Genomic DNA, 19,921 nt, shown 5'->3' on the forward strand with positions numbered 1-19,921 from the left:
GTTTGTGTTTCCCAGATTAACAGGATTTAGGTGGGAAGGCTATGACAGATACAGAGGCAGCCATGGGAGTGACCCATGTAGTGGAAGACACAATGGAGATGACTGGATGTGGAAGCTGCAGTATGTCCATGATCCTGGAGGGGGGACCTGGCAAGAGTTTTGTCTGAATGAAATGCCGTCTGATAGAGCTGATGGAGGAGAAGATCCGAAGTTTGGAGATGCAGGTGGAAAGTCTGGTTGAGTTTAGGAAGGGGTTTGAGCAGATTATGGAGCAAAGACATGAGGTATCTGAAGGGAAAAGCTCAGACTTGCAGATGGGAGCAGGACTGGGGAATTCTGAGGGGAGACTGGGTGAGGAAAGTGGTCAGTGGAAGCATGTGACTAAAAGAACCAGGCAGAGGAAAAGATGGGCTCGTGAAGGAGAAACAGAGCTCAAGAACAGGTTTGCAGAGTTGGAAAATGAAGAAGGGGCTCAGCAGGTGGTCATTGAAGATGGAGGGGCAAGGAAGAAGAGAAGAGCGGCTAGTCCTATAGGAAAAGGGGAAGAGTCAATGGAGACTACACCAAATATGAGCCCCAGGAGGATACAGAATGAGTTGAAGAGGATTACAAGGGAGAATAGGAATGGAAAGAACTTGCAGCCACCGTCACCAGGAAAAGGCGATTGGAGACTCTTTGCTTAAAAGAATAGACAGGCCTGTAACCAGAACTGATCCAGAGAATAGAAGGGTGTGCTGTCTTCCAGGTGCTAAGATGTGGGATGTAGACCTGAGGTTGAAAAGGATCCTAAAGGGAGCAGGAAAGAATCCCCTAATTATCCTTCATGTGGGAACAAATGATATAGCTAGATTCTCGCTGGAAAGTATTAAGGGAGACTATGATAGGCTGGGGAAGACGCTTAAGGAAATCGAGGCCCAGGTGATCTGCCGTGGGATTCTGCCTGTTCCTAGAGAAGGGCAACAAAGGTGTGACAAGATTATGACTATCAACAGATGGCTTAGGCAGTGGTGCTATAAGGAGGGCTTGTCCATCCTCCCCGTGGAAGGAAAAGGCCAGGGCAGGGACCGTCGAATCGTGGAAGTCAATAAATGGCTACACAGGTGGTGTCGGAGAGAAGGCTTTGGATTCTTTGACCATGGGATGGTGTTCCATGAAGGAGGAGTGCTGGGCAGAGACGGGTATGAAACTGCAGAAAAACCTGAGTGTCTCTGGATTAGGTTCAGAAGCGTGAGCAACAAGAGTGATGTAGTGGTGGGAGTCTGCTATAGACCACCGGACAGGGGGATGAGGTGGACGAGGCTTTCTACCGGCAACTCGCAGGAGCTACTAGATCGCATGCCTTGGTTCTCATGGGAGACTTTAATCTTCCTGATATCTGCTGGGAGAGCACTACAATCCAGGAAGTTTTTGGATAATGTAGGGGACAATTTCCTGGTGCAAGTGCTAGAGGAGCCAACTAGGGGGGGAGCTTTTCTTGACCTGCTGCTCACAAACCGGGAAGAATTAGCGGGGGAAGCAAAAGTGGATGGGAATCTGGGAGGCAGTGACCATGAGTTGGTTGAGTTCAGGATCCTGACACAGGGAAGAAAGGTAAGCAGCAGAATACGGACCCTGGACTTCAGGAAAGCAGACTTCGACTCCCTCAGGGAACTGATGGGTAGGATCCCCTGAGAGAATAACATGAAGGGGAAAGGAGTCCAGGAAAGCTGGCTGTATTTCAAGGAATCCCTATTGAGGTTACAGGGACAAACCATCCCGATGTGTCAAAAGAATAGTAAATATGGCAGGCGACCAGCTTGGCTTAATGGTGAAATCCTTGCAGATCTTAAACATAAAAAGAAGCTTACAAGAAGTGGAAGATTGGACAACTGACCAGGGAAGAATATAATAATATTGCTTGGGCATGTAGGAATGAAATCAGGAAGGCCAAATCACACCTGGAGCTGCAGCTACCAAGGGATGTTAAGAGTAACAAGAAGGGTTTCTTCAGGTATGTTGGCAACAAGAAGAAAGCCAAGGAAAGTGTGGGCCCCTTACTGAATGAGGGAGGCAACCTAGTGACAGAGGATGTGGAAAAAGCTAATGTACTCAATGCTCTTTTTGCCTCTGTCTTCATGAACAAGGTCAGCTCCCAGACTGCTGCGCTGGGCATCACAGCATGGGGAGTAGGTGGCCAGCCCTCTGTGGAGAAAGAGGTGGTTAGGGACTATTTAGAAAAGCTGGACGTGAACAAGTCCATGGGGCCGGATGCGTTGCATCCGAGAGTGCTAAAGGAATTTGCGGCTGTGATTGCAGAGCCATTGGCCATTATCTTTGAAAACTCGTGGCAAACGGGGGAAGTCCCGGATGACTGGAAAAAGGCTAATGTAGTGCCAATCTTTAAAAAAGGGAAGAAGGAGGATCCTGGGAACTACAGACCAGTCAGCCTCACCTCAGTCCCCGGAAAAATCATGGAGCAGGTCCTCAAGGAATCAATCCTGAAGCACTTACATGAGAGGAAAGTGATCAGGAACAGTCAGCATGGATTCACCAAGGGAAGGTCAAGGCCCCCAGATTCCTAGTTTAAAGTTCTCTTAATCAGTTGTGCCAGCCTCCATCCTAGAAATCTATTTCCTTCCCTACTCAGATGAAGTCCATCCCGAGAGAACTGTCCTCTGTCCATGAATGCATCCCAGTGGCCATACATAGAATCACAGAATCATACTTCTTTAACTTGCTGACAAGAGTACTGTGGGAGACCGTGTCAAAAGCTTTGCTAAAGTCAAGATACAATACATCCACTGCTTTCCCTTCATCCACAGAACCAGTAATCTCATCATAGACGGCGATTAGATTAGTCAGGCATGACCTTCCCTTGGTGAAACCATGCTGACTGTTCCTGATCACTTTCTTCTCATGTAAGTGCTTCAGGATTGACTCCTTGAGGACCTGCTCCATGATTTTTCCGGGGACTGAGGTGAGGCTGACTGGCCTGTAGTATACAGCTGTGGGTAGGAGAATGTATATAAGGAGGAAGGGCAGTGTGGATACCAGTCTAATAGGTCATACTGGCTGTAGAATGACCGTGCCTAATAGGGTACAGAATGTGAGCGAGGCCAAACAGCAAAAATTAAGATGTTTGTACACCAATGCGCGGAGCCGAGGTAACAAAATGGAGGAACTAGAGCTACTGGTGCAGGAAGAGAAACCAGATATTCTAGGGAGAACAGAAACAGGGTGGAATAGTCGTCATGACTGGAGTACGGGTATTGAAGGGCATGTGCTGTTTAGGAAAGACCGAAATGAAGGTAAAGGTGGTGGAGTAGCATTGTATATCAATGATGAGGTAGAATGTAAAGAAATAAGAAGGGATGGAAAGGATAAGACAGAGTCCATCTGGGCAAAAATTAAATTGGGGAAGAAAACGACTCGAGCCTCCCCTGGGATAGTGCTTGGGGGGCGCTATAGACCGCCGGGATCTAATTTGGATATGGATAGAGCCCTTTTTAATGTTTTTAATAAAGTAAATACTAATGGAAACTGTGTGATCATGGGAGACTTTAACTTCCCAGATATAGACTGGAGGACGAGTGCTAGTAATAATAATAGGGCTCAGATTTTCCTAGATGTGATAGCTGATGGATTCCTTCATCAAGTAGTTGCTGAACCGACTAGAGGGAATGCCATTTTAGATTTGGTTTTGGTGAGTAGTGAGGACCTCATAGAAGAAATTGTCGTAGGGGATAATCTTGGTTCAAGTGATCATGAGCTAATTCAGTTCAAACTGAACGGAAGGATTAACAAAAATAAATCTGCAACTAGGGTTTTTGATTTCAAGAGGGCTGACTTTCAAAAATTAAGGAAATTAGTTAGGGAAGTGGATTGGACTGGAGAACTTAGGGATCTAAAGGTAGAGGAGGCCTGTGATTACTTTAAACCAAAGCTGCAGAAGCTATCGGAAGCCTGCATCCCAAGAAAGGGAAAAAAATTCATAGGCAGGAGTTCAGAGTAACAGCCATGTTAGTCTGTATTCACAAAAAGAAAAGGAGGACTTGTGGCACCTTAGAGACTAACCAATTTATTTGAGCATAAGTTTTCGTGAGCTACAGCTCACTTCATCGGATGCATACTGTGGAAAGTGTAGAAGATCTTTTTATACACACAAAGCATGAAAAAATGGGTGTTTACCACTACAAAAGGTTTTCTCTCCCCCCACTCCACTCTCCTGCTGGTAATAGCTTATCTAAAGTGATCACTCTCCTTGCAATGTGTATGATAATCAAGTTGGGCCATTTCCAGCACAAATCCAGGTTTTCTCCCCCCCCCCCCGCCCCAAACCCCCTCTCCTGTTAGTAATAGCTTATCTAAAGTGATCACTCTCCTTACAATGTGTATGATAATCAAGGTGGACCATTTCCAGCACAAATCCAGGGTTTAACAAGAATGTGGGGGGGGGGGTAGGAAAAAACAAGGGGAAATAGGTTACCTTGCATAATGACTTAGCCACTCCCAGTCTCTATTCAAGCCTAAGTTAATTGTATCCAATTTGCAAATGAATTCCAATTCAACAGTCTCTCGCTGGAGTCTGGTTTTGAAGTTTTTTTGTTGTAATATCGCAACTTTCATGTCTGTAATCGCATGACCAGAAAGATTGAAGTGTTCTCCGACTGGTTTATGAATGTTATAATTCTTGACATCTGATTTGTGTCCATTTATTCTTTTACGTAGAGAAAAAGGAGTTGTAAACCAAATTGGATGAGCAAGCATCTCAGAGAGGTGATTAAGAAAAAACAGAAAGCATACAGGGACTGGAAGATGGGAGGGATCAGCAAGGAAAGCTACCTTATTGAGGTCAGAACATGTAGGGATAAAGTGAGACAGGCTAAAAGTCAAGTAGAGTTGGACCTTGCAAAGGGAATTAAAACCAATAGTAAAAGGTTCTATAGCCATATAAATAAGAAGAAAACAAAGGAAGAAGAAGTGGGACCGCTAAACACTGAGGATGAAGTGGAGGTCAAGGATAATCTAGGCATGGCCCAACATCTAAACAAATACTTTGCCTCAGTCTTTAATAAGGCTAAAGAGTATCTTAGGGATAATGATAGCATGACAAATGGGAATGAGGATATGGAAGTAGATATTACCATATCTGAGGTAGAAGCGAAACTCAAACAGCTTAATGGGACTAAATCGGGGGGCCCAGATAATCTTCACCCAAGAATATTAAAGGAATTGGCACCCGAAATTGCAAGCCCATTAGCAAAAATTTTTAATGAATCTGTAAACTCAGGATTTGTACCGTATGATTGGAGAATTGCTAACATAGTTCCTATTTTTAAGAAAGGGAAAAAAAGTGATCTAGGTAACTACAGGCCTGTTAGTTTGACATCTGTAGTATGCAAGGTCTTGGAAAAAAATGTGAAGGAGAAAGTAGTTAAGGACATTGAGGTCAATGGTAAATGGGACAAAATACAACATGGTTTTACAAAAGGTAGATCGTGCCAAACCAACCTGATCTCCTTCTTTGAGAAAGTAACAGATATTTTAGACAAAGGAAATGCAGTGGATCTAATTTACCTCGATTTCAGTAAGGCATTTGATACGGTGCCACATGGGGAATTATTAGTTAAATTGGAAAAGATGGGGATCAATATGAAAATTGAAAGGTGGATAAGGAATTGGTTAAAGGGGAGACTACAACGGGTCCTACTGAAAGGTGAACTGTCAGGCTGGAGGGAGATTACCAGTGGAGTTCCTCAAGGATCAGTTTTGGGACCAATCTTATTTAATCTTTTTATTACTGACCTTGGCATAAAAAGTGGGAGTATGCTAATAAAGTTTGTGGATGATACAAAGCTGGGAGGTATTGCCAATTTAGAGAAGGACAGGGATATCATACAGGAGGATCTGGATGACCTTATAAACTGGAGTAATAGTAATAGGATGAAATTTAATAGTGAGAAGTGTAAGGTTATGCATTTAGGGATTAATAACAAGAATTTTAGTTATAAGCTGGGGATGCATCAATTAGAAGTAACAGAGGAGGAGAAGGACCTTGGAGTATTGGTTGATCATAGGATGACTATGATGCTCACCTGGAATACTGTGTGCAGTTCTGGTCTCCCATGTTTAAGAAGGATGAATTCAAACTGGAACAGGTACAGAGAAGGGCTACTAGGATGATCCGAGGAATGGAAAACTTGTTTTATGAAAGGAGACTCAAGGAGCTTGGCTTGTTTAGCCTAAGTAAAAGAAGGTTGAGGGGAGATATGATTGCTCTCTATAAATACATCAGAGGGATAAAAACTGGAGAAGGAGAGGAATTATTTAAGTTCAGTACCAATGTGGACACAAGAACAAATGGATATAAACTGGCCACCAGGAAGTTTAGTCTTGAAATTAGACGAAGGTTTCTAACCATCAGAGGAGTGAAGTTTTGGAATAGCCTTCCAAGGGAAGCAGCGGGGGCAAAAGATTTATCTGGCTTTAAGATTAAACTCGATAAGTTTATGAAGGAGATGGTATGATGGGATATCATGATTTTGATAGTTAATTGATCTTTAAATATTCATGGTAAATAGGCCTAATGGTCTGTGATGGGATGTTAGATGGGGTGGGATCTGAGTTACCCAGGAAAGAATTTTCTGTAGTATCTGGCTGGTGAATCTTGCCCATATGCTCAGGGTTTAGCTGATCGCCATATTTGGGGTCGGGAAGGAATTTTCCTCCAGGGCAGATTGGAAGAGGCCCTGGAGGTTTTTTGCCTTCCTCTGTAGCATGGGGCACGGGTCACTTGCTGGAGGATTCTCTGCTCCTTGAAGTCCTTTTTCACTCGGAGGGTGGTGAAACACTGGAATGCCGTTACCGAGGGAGGTGGTGGAATCTCCTTCCTTAGAAGTTTTTAAGGTCAGGCTTGACAAAGCCCTGGCTAGGATGATTTAGTTGGGGATTGGTCCTGCTTTGAGCAGGGGGTTGGACTAGATGACCTTCTGAGGTCCCTTTCAACCCTGATATTCTATGATTCTATGATTTGGTAAATATGTCCATTTTAAGGGACAAAATATAGGATTGTACCCTGGAAGATATATGTGCATGAGAAACAATACAAAATGCACAACTGGATTCATCAGGAGTTCTGACCTGCATTCCTGCTCTGGTCCCGGCAAAAGCATCACACAGACAGAGCAAACACTTTGTTCCCCCCCCTCCAGATTTGAAAGAATCTTGTCCTCTCATTGGCCATTTTGGTCAGGCGCCAGCTTCTTAACCCTTTACAGGTAAAAGGGTTTTGCCTCTGGCCAAGAGGGATTTTATAGCACTGTATACAGAAAGGTGGTGACCCTTCCCTTTATATTTATGACACAGGCTGAATGTTCTCATACGTTGCTACTGTTCTACACAAACCACTTCCTGTAAAATTCAGACTTGTTTATTTCGCAAAAGGTATTTCCTGTTCAGTGGCAGTAGCTCATCCCACTGCATTTACTTAGAATGAAATTTGGATCACTGAGTAGTTTGTTTTCATTTTCACAACAATTTCATTAACTACTAATTTGAAGCAACTGTCAAAAAGAGGAAACCAGAAGACTTCAGACATTTTTGTATAATACCACCGGCTGGAAGGACTGTGCAGAAGATGGAAATATCTGCTTAATCTGAAGAAATATCACAGGTTTGATCTCCAAGTTGACCAGATGATGAAGAAGGTGTGTGTGTGTGTGTGTGTGTGTGTGTCTATAAGAGTGAGAGAGAGGCATAGGGAGAGAAAATAAGGGTGGGCAAGAGAGGTATTTTAAACTGGCTACAAAGCTTGACAAATGAAAACACTTCTAAGGTAGCAGGAGGAAATACAGGGAACAAGCCTTTGTCTTTCTGTTTGATATTTAGGTGCCTAAAGCCTGCCTGAGATCTGTTTCCAAAGGGGATAAGGGAGCACATGGGGGTGGAGGGGAATAAAGTTTTGACAGAGAATGCTTGACATTTACAGATGGTATGCATTTATTCCCAAATGCTGCAACAACCCAAGATAGCCGGGTGTAATTTTGGACAGCCTGGAGACTACTGTGTCCATGAGAGTCCAGCCCTCCCCCAGCCCTGCCCTTGTCCCAAGTTAGTGGAGGCACAAAGTTATTATAAAGCCACCTTCCTCCTTACTCAATCCCACGGCTGAGCTCAGCTCAGGTGCAGAGATGCCCAGTCCCCTCAAACCTGTCTTCTGATACTTATAATGATTTCTCACTGTCTATCCTCCACCTGCTTTGACTAAATGTATGGCTTTGTCTCATCTGCCTTCAGTTAATGTCTCAAAGACAAAAAGGCATCCTCCCCAGAACTTTATTTTGTCTTATGCGCTCCTCAACTCAATATTTCCCTTTTATTTCATTACCTAAAATCAGCCAAGGGAGGGGACACCAGGGGTAACAGTGTAGGAATCCATGTTTACCTGGGCTTGCTATGTGCACAATTTGCAGGTTTAGAGTCAAACCAGAGTTTTTTAAAGATGGTATTTTATTGAGTCTCTGTAGGCCATCTGCCTAGCTACTTTTTAATTTACTATAGCCATCCTAGCACAACGAGCTCACCGACACTATAGATTCAGGCTTAGTCTGGCACAAAACAAAAGCAAGCAGCCAGTCCAAAAAATGAAAATATGAATATATGATGTGTAATGTAAAATGAAATCCTGAGTGGTCTGTCCTTCCTCCACTCACTGCATACAAACGAGTCCACAGTATGGGGTTCCCATGACAAAGCCAGAGTGTGATCCTCAAACCAGGTGAAAAAGGCAGGGAAATGCCTGTCTTGCCTGCAGGGCCCAATTCAGTAGGACTATGGAACAGTCTGAGGTGGGTGTCTCTCAGTCTCTCACATTGAAGCCATTCCACTTTTTATTCAATGTGTGTTGGGCCAGAATGATTATATAGAGCACAGCACTCACTTGAGACATGGGGAAACCCTGTTCAAATCCCTACTCATCAGACAAAGGGGGAATTGAACTGATGTCTTCTATCCCCTGGGTGACTTCCCTAACCACTGGGCTGAAGGTTATAAGGGAACTGTTGTCTTCCAACCATCAACCATTCTGTAGGGAGTTAGGCTGGCAACGAAGCTGCCTGACTCTACAAGAGGGGTTCCTGGCTGTGGGTTGCAAGTAGAACAAGGTGCCTTCGTGCAGTTCTGGCTTTAGGCACCAAATTCCTTGAGGGGGCAGGACTTAGGACCACACCCTTCTCAGCAGTATCTCCTATTGGCTCCTTGCCTAGCATCCTGGCTTTTACCTATCTCTCCCCATGCATTGTACAGGGAGCCTAGGTGCCTAACCCATGGTTTGTGGATTCCAGTGATTTTCAAGACACCTAAAAGTCCCTTTATGGATTCTGGCCTTAGACCCCGATACTGCAATTGAATCCACTAGCACCATTTCACTTTGGAAAAGCCACAATTACAGTCAATGGATCTCCATGCAGGCACAGCATCCATGCTAGTGTAATGTCGACAAACCCCGGTCGTTGACGGGCAGGATAGAACCGGGGACCTCTGAAGCTTAGTGTATGAGACTCTACCGCATGAGCCAAAAGCCAGTTGGCTGGTAGCTAAGCCTGTAGAGAAGACTCATTTGCTTTCTCTCTCTAAGGGTCTCTGTGCCACTAGAGGGGATAGAACACCACACCCAGGAGGTGTGTGGGTTACACTAGCACAGGGGTCGGCAACCGTTGTCAACCAGCCCATCAGGGTAAAGCCGCTGGCGGGCCTGGCCGGTTTGTTTATCTGGAGCATCTGCAAGTATGGAGCCCTGCAGCTCCCATTGGCCGCAGTTCGCCTTTCCTGGCCAATGGGAGCTGCAGGAAGTGGCGTGGGCCGAGGGACGTGCTAGCCACTACTTCCCACAGCTCCCATTGGTCGGGAACAGTGAACCGTGGCCAGTGAGAGCTGCGGGGCTCCGTGCCTGCGGACACTCTAGATAAACAAACCAGCCCAGCCGGCCAGCGGCTTTACCTGACGATAAAGGGTGACAAAGGTTGCCGACCTCTGCACTAGCAGCTCCAATTCTAGGATTGAGATCTTAGCTTCTAAGCTCTTGTGGTAGGGACATGAAGGAAGAGTTTCAAAGGCACAAATATCAGTTAGGGACCTAGCGCCCATGGACATTAAATGCAACTTATGCCTCTGAAAATCTCCCCCCTTGTCTTCCCTTCATCTGTAATGCCATGCATATTCATGGCACTGTATAAATAAAATAATTAAGAAATAAACCACCCTTCAGTTTGCACAAGAACAAAGAGACACACATGAGATGGGATTTGGTCCTGGCTTTCATGAGTATTAACCAGTTCCATTGATTTTTCAGGAAAAAAGCTGTTTAAGATCCCTGTTTTAAAGGAGAAATGTCAGCCTATCAATCACTTGGAACAACCATGCTGGTATGTACTAGTGAAGGACAAATCCACAGAGGTTCTAAGGTTTGGTTACTATGTGTCAGAACCAACTTGATAGAGAAACCAGACTTGTAAGCTCATGAGAACAGGCCCTTTTGAGATTGTGAGCAGCACTGTGAGCTAGCAGCAAGTGATCAAAAAGTAGATCATAGAGAAATATAGGTGGGAAGCTTAGGATGGCAAAATCAGATGCACGCACAGAATCTATCTTTGACTCTGGGTCTTCCTCTGCTTTCTTGAATCCCGGCTTGAACAATTGCTAGAAAAACACACACTGCCTCCTAACTAGGTCAGATCATGGTCCATCTTGCCCAGTAGCCTGTCTATGACAATCGCTCGTGCCAGAACTTCAGGAGGAGTGTCCAGGACAGGGCAGTATCTTCCACTCCTGGCTTCTGGTAATCAGAGGTTTAGGATCACCCCGAGCATGGGCTTGTGTCGTCTGGCCTTTTTGGCCAATAGCCATTGATAGACCTATTCTCCATAAACGTATCCAGTTCTTTTTTGAACCCAGTTATACTTTTGGACATCATAACTTCCCACAGAAATGAGTTCCACAGGTTAGTTAGGCATTATGTGAAAAAGTACATCCTCTGATTAAACTTCCTGCCTATTAATTTCATCAGGTGAAAGCGTTCTTCTAAAGCTGGATGAATAAACGGGGTAGGGAGGAACAGGGATTTTTCAATAAATTTTTATACTGACTTTTTTTCAAAATTTCAAAAAAAAATTGATCAGCTCTGTCGTTGGTAAAAGAACAAAAGAAGTTAATGAAAATATTTTCAAAATTTTCCCTGTTTTCTTTTTAAAACCAGTTCTAGTTCTATGAAGCTTTGCATATGCTGAAATAACAATTTGGAAACAGTTTGAAAATTGTGACAGGTTTCAGAGTGGTAGCCATGTGAGTCTGTATCAGCAAAAAGAACGAGGAGTACTTGTGGCACCTTAGAGACTAACAAATGTATTTGGGCATAAGCTTTCGTGGGCTAAAACCCACTTCATCAGATGATTGGAGTGGAAAATACAGTAGGGAGATAGAGATTAGAGATAGATATATATAGATATAGATATATATAGCCAGAAGAGTACCCAGAAGTAACCTACTACAGGACAGGCCCAACAAAGAAAGTAACAGAACGCCACTAGCCGTCACCTTCAGCCCCCAACTAAAACCTCTCCAGCACATCATCAAGGATCTACAACCTATCCTGAAGGACGATCTCTCATGCTCAAAGACCTTGGGAGACAGGCCAGTCCTCGCTTACAGATAGCCCCCCAACCTGAAGCAAATACTCACTAGCAACCACACAACAAAAACACTAACCCAGGAACCTATCCTTGCAACAAACCCTGTTGCCAACTCTGTCCACATATCTATTCAAGGGACACCATCATAGGACTTAATCACATCAGCCATACCATCAGGGGCTCATTCACATGCACATCTACCAATGTGATATATGCCATCATGTGCCAGCAATGCCCCTCTGCCATGTACATTGGCCAAACTGGACAGTCTCTACAAAAAAGAATAAATGGACACAAATCAGACATCAAGAATTGTAACGTTCAAAAACCAGTTGGAGAACACTTCAACCTCCCTGGACACTCAATTACAGACCTAAAAGTGACAGGTTTCAGAGTAGCAGCCGTGTTAGTCTGTATTCGCAAAAAGAAAAGGAGTACTTGTGGCACCTTAGAGACTAACCAATTTATTTGAGCATAAGCTTTCGTGAGCTACATCTGATGAAGTGAGCGTAAGCTACATCATGAGTTGAATCCGATGAAGTGAGCTGTAACTCATGAAAGCTTATGCTCAGATAAATTGGTTAGTCTCCAGACCTAAAAGTGGCAATTCTTCAACAACAAAACTTCAAAAACAGACTCCTACAAGAAACTACAGAACTGGAATTAATTTGCAAACTGGACACCATCAAATTAAGCCTGAATAAAGACTGGGAGTGGATGGGTCATTACACAAACTAAAAACTGTTTCCCCATGCTAATTTTTCCCCCTACTGTTACTCACACCTTCTTGTCAACTGTTTGAAATGGGCCACCCTGATTACCACTACAAAACTCTTTTTTTCTCCTGCTGATAATAGCCCACCTTAATTGATTTGTCTCATTAAGAGTTGGTATGGCAACCCCCATCTCTTCATGTTCTCTGTGTGTGTGTATATATATATATATCTTCCTACTGTATTTTCCACTCCATGCGTCTGATGAAGTGGGTTTTAGCCCACAAAAGCTTATGCCCAAATAAATTTGTTAGTCTCTAAGGTGCCACAAGTACTCCTCATTCTTTTTGAAAATTGTGAAACTCTAACCGTGTGATCCCACATAGTCACAATAAGATACCTCAGTTTACTACAGTGATTCATGTTATACCAGTGGAGTTTTCTAATGTAGAAGAAAAGGTCAAATACCCTGTCTAACTCAGTCACTTTAAATTCCACAACACAGTCTGTCACTCTTAGTGCACATTGGTTCTTATGACATCCTCATCATGGTCGTATCTGTGTGTCTTTAGTACCACTGACATGGTGTTGGCAGCCTAGCTGATGGTGAATCACTGTCTCCCCCAGTGCTCTCATGTAAATAGTGAAGAGAAGCGCGGATAGTCTGGATCTCGGTGAGTCTCAGGTGAGGGCCTTCAGAGAAGAGGAACAGTTACCACAGTTACCAGAGTTTTGCTTGAATTTAGTAATAGGAACAGCTATAGTGTTAGGCCATCTACTCCTGCTATGTCACGTCAGTGGGTTAGCAGTGGCTTCTGGTCCACTGTGTCTAAAACTGCAGAAAGGTCCAGCAACATGGGCATGGAAAGCTTACCTGTGTCCATGGTCATCTTTTTAGTGCCACTAGAGCTGTTTCTGTGCTGTGCCCTAGTCTGAACCCTGATTGTGAGACATCCAGGATGTTGTCTGATGTCACATGTTGCTGGCACTTTGTGGTTACTACTTTCTCCTTGATTTTGGCCAGAAATGGAAGGTTGAAGACAGGATAATGGTTGGAGGGCATTAGGGACTACTGATGGATTCTTGAGGATTGGGTGAAGTATTGTGCTTTTCATGGATTTTGGCGGGTTTGTTTTCTGAAGAAGGCATTGACTATTTCCACTGGTAGTGAACATAGTTTTTGCTTTCCCGGGCGTTCATCAACCAAGAGGGGTAGGGATCCATTTCGCAGGTTGCGGCTCTAATATTTTTCAGGTCTTTTTGATCTTCAGCATGTGTCAAGGGATCGAATTCAGTCCAGGGTAGCTAGAGGAATAGTATGATCTGGTCAGGAATGGAGATTTCTTTCCCATTTAGTTCTATGCACATTTGGTTGATCTTATCAGCAAAGTTCACTGATGCAGTGATTAATAGAGTCATAGGACTGGAAGGGACCTTGAAAGGTCATCTAGTCCAGTCCCCTGCATGCACGGCAAGACTAAGTATTATCTAGACAGGTGTTTGCCTAACCTGTTCTTAAAAATCTCCAATGATGGAGACTCCACAACCTCCCTAGGCAATTTATTCCAGTGCTTAACCACCCTGACAGTTAGGAAGTTTTTCCTAATGTCCAACCTAAACTTCACTTGCTGCAATTTAAGCCCATTGCTTCTTGTCCTGTCCTCAGAGGTTAAGAAAAACAATTTTTCTCCCTCCTCCTTGTAACAACCTTTTACATACTTGAAAACTGTTATCATGACCTCTCTCAGTCTTCTTTTCCAGACTAAACAAACCCAATTCTTTCAATCTTCCCCCATAGGTAATGTTTTCTAGACATTTAATCATTTTTGTTGCTCTTCTCTAGACTCTCTCCAATTTGCCAACATCTTCCTGAAATGTGGCGCCCAGAACTAGACACAATACTCCAGTTGAAGCCTAATCAGTGTGGAGTAGAACAGAAGAATTACTTCTCGTGTCTTGCTTACAACACTCCTGCTAATACATCCCAGAATTTAGAAAATGTCAGAATGAAACATTTCAACTTTTTCTGAATTTTTTTCCAGCCAAAATATTTTGGCAAATTCAACCCAAATTCGCAAAATGTTTTGGTTGACCCAATTCAGGATTTTTCAATGAAAAAAATTGCATCAAAATTTTTTGCCCAGCTCTGGTTGTGCCATCTTCTCCCAAAATTGGCTCTAACTGAATCATAGCCACTTAATTTATGAACTGACACCTGTTTTGTACAAGTCAGTGCTGCAAAGGCAGTATCAGTACTGAAGTACAAGCTGCATTCTCTCTGCCTTGTGCGTCAACAGCCAAACTGTTGACTAAGTTCTGATTCCAGAACTTCTGTTGCTGATGAAAATGGAGGTATGTACAAGGCTGCAATAACAGAACCGATTTTCAAAGACTAAACCTAACTCTCGACTTCAGGAGGACGACCCATGTGCTTAAAGTTAGGCAGATGTGATGAAAACACTAATGGAGGTTAAACATGAAATATCAAGGTATCATGTTCAGAAACTCACTTTTCCGACCATAATAGACTTACATAGCAGTGATTATTGTTATTACTATTTATTATGTGTATTACTGAGTTTTTCTAAATGAGTATTTTTCTATGTTCTGAGTTCCTTGGTTAAAGTATGTTTGTAAATAACATGTTTTATTACAAATATTTCAGGGTGAGATGGATGGGAGCAAGCAAAAAGGAGAGAATGTCAGCTTCTATGGTAAGACAGTTACACAAAAGGCCCTATTCTGGTCTCACTTCTATATTTTGCTCAGCTCAAGTTTTTCAGTAAAGTAAAAGAGAACCCCACAAGCTCTAGGGGATTGAGGCATATTCTGAATATACCTTTAGTTGCCCAAAATTATTTTAGTGGCTCTAGCATGGGTGCAGTTACTGGGGGAATGGCAGTGACATTACCTCTGTAACTTTGTCTTCTGCTGGGGACAACCCTCACAAAGAAAATCCCTTTGCCAGTAGCTGTAAATTTGTCCATATCTCAGGCTGCTACAGCAGCTGCAAACTGTAAATCAAGAACATACCACTTTTGATCAAGAAAGAGATGAGAGTAGAAGCAAGGCAGAGCTTCATTCCAATCCAATGACACTGAGAGTCTGTGTACCAGGCACACCCCATTCCCCAGCTCCCCCAATCATTTCCAGGCAGATCCGGACAACTTTTTTCAAATTTTAACCCAAAAAATGGAAACAAATGTGTATGAAATGTGTTATCCTGCTTGACCAGCTATATAGAGCTAGGGAAGAACAGGAGGTAATTTATAGGCAAGTCAACCTGATTCACTGTATGCAACACAACAGAAGTGGGTTTTTAAGAGGGATTTTGATGTGGACAGAGTAAGAATTTTGCAGGTGAGATTAGCAAGATCATAGCATGCGATGGGGGCTACAATAAAGAAAGCACACAGGTGATTGTGCAAGAATCTGAAAAAACAGATTAGGAGCATTAATAGAGTGGAGGAGATGGGGCAAAGCGAGGATATGTAATGAGGTGCAGAGTCCTATAGTAATTTGAAGGTAGAGACAAGAAGCTTAAATGTGATGGTCAAATGTTCAGAGATTTGAACATCTGAAGGAGGAAGTGGTCTGACCAGAACACAAGGGTTTGTTTTTATAGGCCTCGTATTTACATCTGACGTTAGGATCCAGTACAAAGAGCGTCAGCTCTGTGTGTGGGTCCAGGGGTTATCTGTGTAAAACCAGAGACAGAGGTGTTCCGATTCGACAGTGATGAGTGAGGTATAAGAACCTATTCTGTCAGACAGGGAGCCAACGGCAGACTAGAAAGAGAGAAGTTGCATGATCGAACCAACAGGCAAGGAAGACACATTTAGTGGTAATATTTTGAATGGACTGAAGGGTCTGATGTGTATGTCTGGGAAGCCAGAGAGGAGGAGTTGCAGTAATCAAGGCAGAATACACTGAGGTTCTGAAAGGGAACTTAGGTGTAGGGCTGGAGAGAAAAGGACAGAACTTGAAGGTGCTGAGGAAGAAGAACCAGTTGGATTTGGATCTGGCCTAGATGTGTGAGACAGAGGAGAGAGAGGAGTAAAAAAGCGCCCCCGGACTGCTGGCCTGAGTGACGGTGAGAATGGTGGTGATCCAAAGAGTGATAGGGAAAGGAGGAAGCAGAGAAGGTACGGAAGAGAGGATACGGAGTTTAGGTCATGTTCAATTTAAAGTGACAAGACATCCCAGAGGACAGAGACAAGCTGGGATGAGGGACTGGATGGATGTTGTTTACTCTGGGACTCTCAGCCTCAGAATTAGGTGTAACTCCTACTCATTTACTTTTATCTGTGCAATGATGTTCTGACTGTCAAACCTGTCCCCATCAACTGCAGATGACGGCAGGAAATCGGAACTCAGAATCATCCTTGTTGGCAAAACTGGAGCTGGGAAAAGTGCAACAGGAAACTCCATCCTTGGGAAAAGAAAGTTTGAGTCCAAACTCGGGGCAAAGTCAGTAACTTTGACTTGTGAAAAGGGGCAAAGGAGCTGGAATGGGAGGGAGCTTGTGGTTATTGACACACCTGCCATTTTTGACCAAAAGGCTTTTGAGCCAGTAACATCTAGAGAGATTGTTCGCTGTATCGCGCTCTCTGCCCCTGGCCCCCACGCTCTGCTGCTGGTGACCCAGCTGGGCCGTTACACTGAGGAAGACAAGTACGCAGTGAAGCGAGTACAGGAGATTTTTGGAGTTGAATCCATGAGGCACATGATTGTCCTGTTCACCCGGAAAGAAGATTTAGCGGTCGGCTCACTGCATGACTACGTGAGATACTCAGATAACAAAGATCTGAAGGGGCTGATTCAGAAGTGTGGGGATCGATATTGTGCTTTCAATAACAGAGCAACCGGAGCAGAACAGGCTGAACAGGTTTCTGAGCTGATTGAAATGATCCAGAGAACGGTTCAGGAGAATGGGGGCAGGTATTACGTCAGTGAGGTGTATTTGGAACCTAATTTAACGGAACAAAAAGTGAGATATCTTACTGGAATAAATAAAAGAACCAGGGTGACCACTCTGTTTACCAAGTATAGGAAAGTTATTTTGGCCTTTGGGGTTGCTGCAGTAGTTCTTATTATTGTACTTCTCCTGATCTACCTTGTCACTGACAGTCATTCATAAAGTCTCATTGCAACCTAACCCTGCTGCGTCCCAAACCCTGCATCTCAGCTTCTCAGGCACCCTCACCCTTATGCCAGTGCAGCACATTCAGACAATATGACTAAAGCTATCCGCATTTGTTCTTTATTAATGATATATATTAGAATAATTTAAATATGCTGAGCCAGTTTCTACACTCAGATAAACTGTTGTAAATCCAGAGTTACTCCATTAACTTAAGAGCAACCGTATGGATTTACAGTCCTGTATCAGCTCTCAGCCTGCATTTGTAATGGAGTGTTTCCATTAGCTTCACTGGAATACTCTGCATTGACAGCCAGGTCACCGAGGGAAGAATTTGGCCCTTTGGCTAGAGCTGAGAGATCTATTCAGCTTTCACATAAACTTATAGTAGCTCAAACTGCAACATCAAACAGGGCAGTCATTTTACTAAAAATAAAATCTCAGACACTTACAGGGCAAAGTTCAGACTAGGTGTAAATTGGTGAAACTCGACTGACCTTACTGGAGTTACACCAAGGATTAGCCTGGCCCCATTGCCGAAGCTTCTTTTGATATTTTGAAAAGCAAACTTTAAAACCCACCAAAGATGTGACATGGTGATATGCAGCATTGTTTTTTCTTTTCTTTAAGATATCCTGTCTAAGCTCCTAAATGCTTAAATCCCATTTGAAAATGAGACTTATGCTCTTAAACCAGTTAGGCATTGCAATGCTGAGAGCAACAAAGCCTAAATGCCTTTAAGAGTCTAGCCCTATGTCTACAAGGAAAATTAACCTTACAGAATCAGCCTTGGTTTTTCACACTGTTAAAAGTTACAATGCTAAGATTAAATTACTTTAGCTTACTTACAAAGTTGTGACTGTTAAATTAATTTCTCCAAGCAAACCCAGGCTGTGAGTCTGAGTCCCTCAATCCCAACTGCCAAAGGGTCATTGTCCTATAACAGCAACTCCTACTTGGCCTGTCCGCCACATGGCTGTCAGAGTATTTATCTGTAATGAAGGTCGTGTGAGAGTCAAATGAAAGCTTATAGCATACTGCATGATGTTTGTACAGGAAATAATTAAATTGTGTGTATGTATTAAAATATGTTCAAATCACAGGGTTTGATAAACGGGGTTGACAAACAAATCTTTCCCCAGCAAAGGAATGTTGATGTACCTGTCTGCCTAGGTCTCTGATGTAAGTCAAGTATTGTGAAGCCAAATGCAATGGCAGGTACATTTGCATCTGAGGTAAACAGGAAGATTAGGTTAGCCGGAGGATGAAGAAAGCACCATGATGTCAGCACACCAGAGAACAAGCGGAGAGGGGAGTGGGTACACTGGAAAAAGAATCCATTTCCAAGGTTTACTGGATAATAAGAAGGAGGAAGAAAAACTCCTTGGTTATCCTTCACTGAGGAAGCAAACAAGACAGTGCTCTTTGCATTCATGAAAGTTGGATCTTGGCCATGTGAGCCAGTGACTTTAGGTGAGAAACTGCTTTACATAAGATTAACTTGCTGAAGTTAAGTCCTAGTCTTGTAGAAGCGGCTTATCTTTTTGTTTTATTTGTAATCAATTATTTCCATTATCCTTACTCAGTATCACTTAAATCTCTAGCTTTGTTAATAAACTTCTTATTATTTATCACAAGTACCTCTCTGTGTTGTAATATGAAGCCATGTGTGAATCCTCAGTTGAATCAAACAGGCTGATGTGTACAATGTCTCTTGGGAGCCAGCAAACTGGGTAATTTCGGGGAGTGTCCAGTGACGGGGCTGGGCACAACATGGGAATGCTCTTAAAGGGGATTCAGGAACTGGGCTGTACCAAGTGTTACCCACAAGGCCAAGTAAAGGCTAAGGCAGAGGGATAACAACATGACTCATAGTTCTGGGCACCCTGAGAAAGCGTCACAGTGCCGTAGTGATGGCAGAATTTACACACAGTTGGTGAGCGTCACCCTCCAAGCACTGGTCAATTAGATACTACAAGATTCACAGATGAGAAAGTTGGAAAGAGACAAAAAAGATTCCAGTTTTGACATTTTCTGTTTGTTTATCTTGGGTGATAGAAACGGAAGAAAAGAAAGTACAAAAATGATCAAGGCCGAGGCAGGCAACCGTGAAACCTCCATGAAGTTAGAGTTGGCCAGACTAGAATTAGAGAAAGCCGACAAGGAGTGTGAGCACCAGAAATGGGAAGCTGAACAGAGAGCCAAAGAGGGGGAGGCAAAAAAGCAATAGCAAATGGAAGCACACCAGAAAGCTCTGGAACTGGAAGACAGGAAGCGTAGGGTGAGGGAACACCAACAAAAAAAGCTGTTGACACACACGCAAAACCCTCAACCTATAATCAGTCCTTTCCAGAAGCCACCCCGGTGGGACAAAGGGTGCTCTAGTGTAACCCCCACTTGCC

The 19,921-nt window shown here is 43.4% G+C and overlaps 1 protein-coding gene across 2 annotated transcripts; it reads left to right on the top strand.

Annotated features, from left to right (window-relative positions):
- Positions 1 to 7,510: 7,510 nt before the first annotated feature.
- On the top strand, positions 7,511 to 18,338 carry LOC311517118 (GTPase IMAP family member 2-like). 2 transcript variants are annotated; one of them, XM_084621698.1, is made up of 4 exons: positions 7,511 to 7,685; positions 10,328 to 10,400; positions 15,042 to 15,090; positions 16,729 to 18,338. In XM_084621698.1, exons 2-4 carry the CDS (start codon positions 10,365 to 10,367, stop codon positions 17,514 to 17,516), a joined length of 873 nt encoding a protein of 290 aa, XP_084477824.1. In that variant the 5' UTR covers positions 7,511 to 7,685; positions 10,328 to 10,364; the 3' UTR covers positions 17,517 to 18,338. The 2 variants fall into 2 exon arrangements, with proteins under 2 accessions (XP_084477824.1, XP_084477825.1); XM_084621699.1 differs by having other exon boundaries at positions 7,511 to 7,651.
- Positions 18,339 to 19,921: the final 1,583 nt, after the last annotated feature.

Source organism: Lepidochelys olivacea, assembly GCF_965140295.1.
Source record: "Lepidochelys olivacea isolate rLepOli2 genome assembly, chromosome: 2".
Lineage (NCBI taxonomy): Eukaryota > Metazoa > Chordata > Testudines > Cheloniidae > Lepidochelys > Lepidochelys olivacea.

Excerpts from the sequence above, each read along its gene's own strand:
- LOC311517118 (XM_084621698.1), top strand. The coding sequence starts at position 10,365 with ATGTCAGCCTATCAATCACTTGGAACAACCATGCTG. Across the intron at positions 10,401-15,041 it reads CACTTGGAACAACCATGCTG|GGTGAGATGGATGGGAGCAA; the intron begins GTATGTACTAGT and ends CAAATATTTCAG. Across the intron at positions 15,091-16,728 it reads AGAGAATGTCAGCTTCTATG|ATGACGGCAGGAAATCGGAA; the intron begins GTAAGACAGTTA and ends CATCAACTGCAG.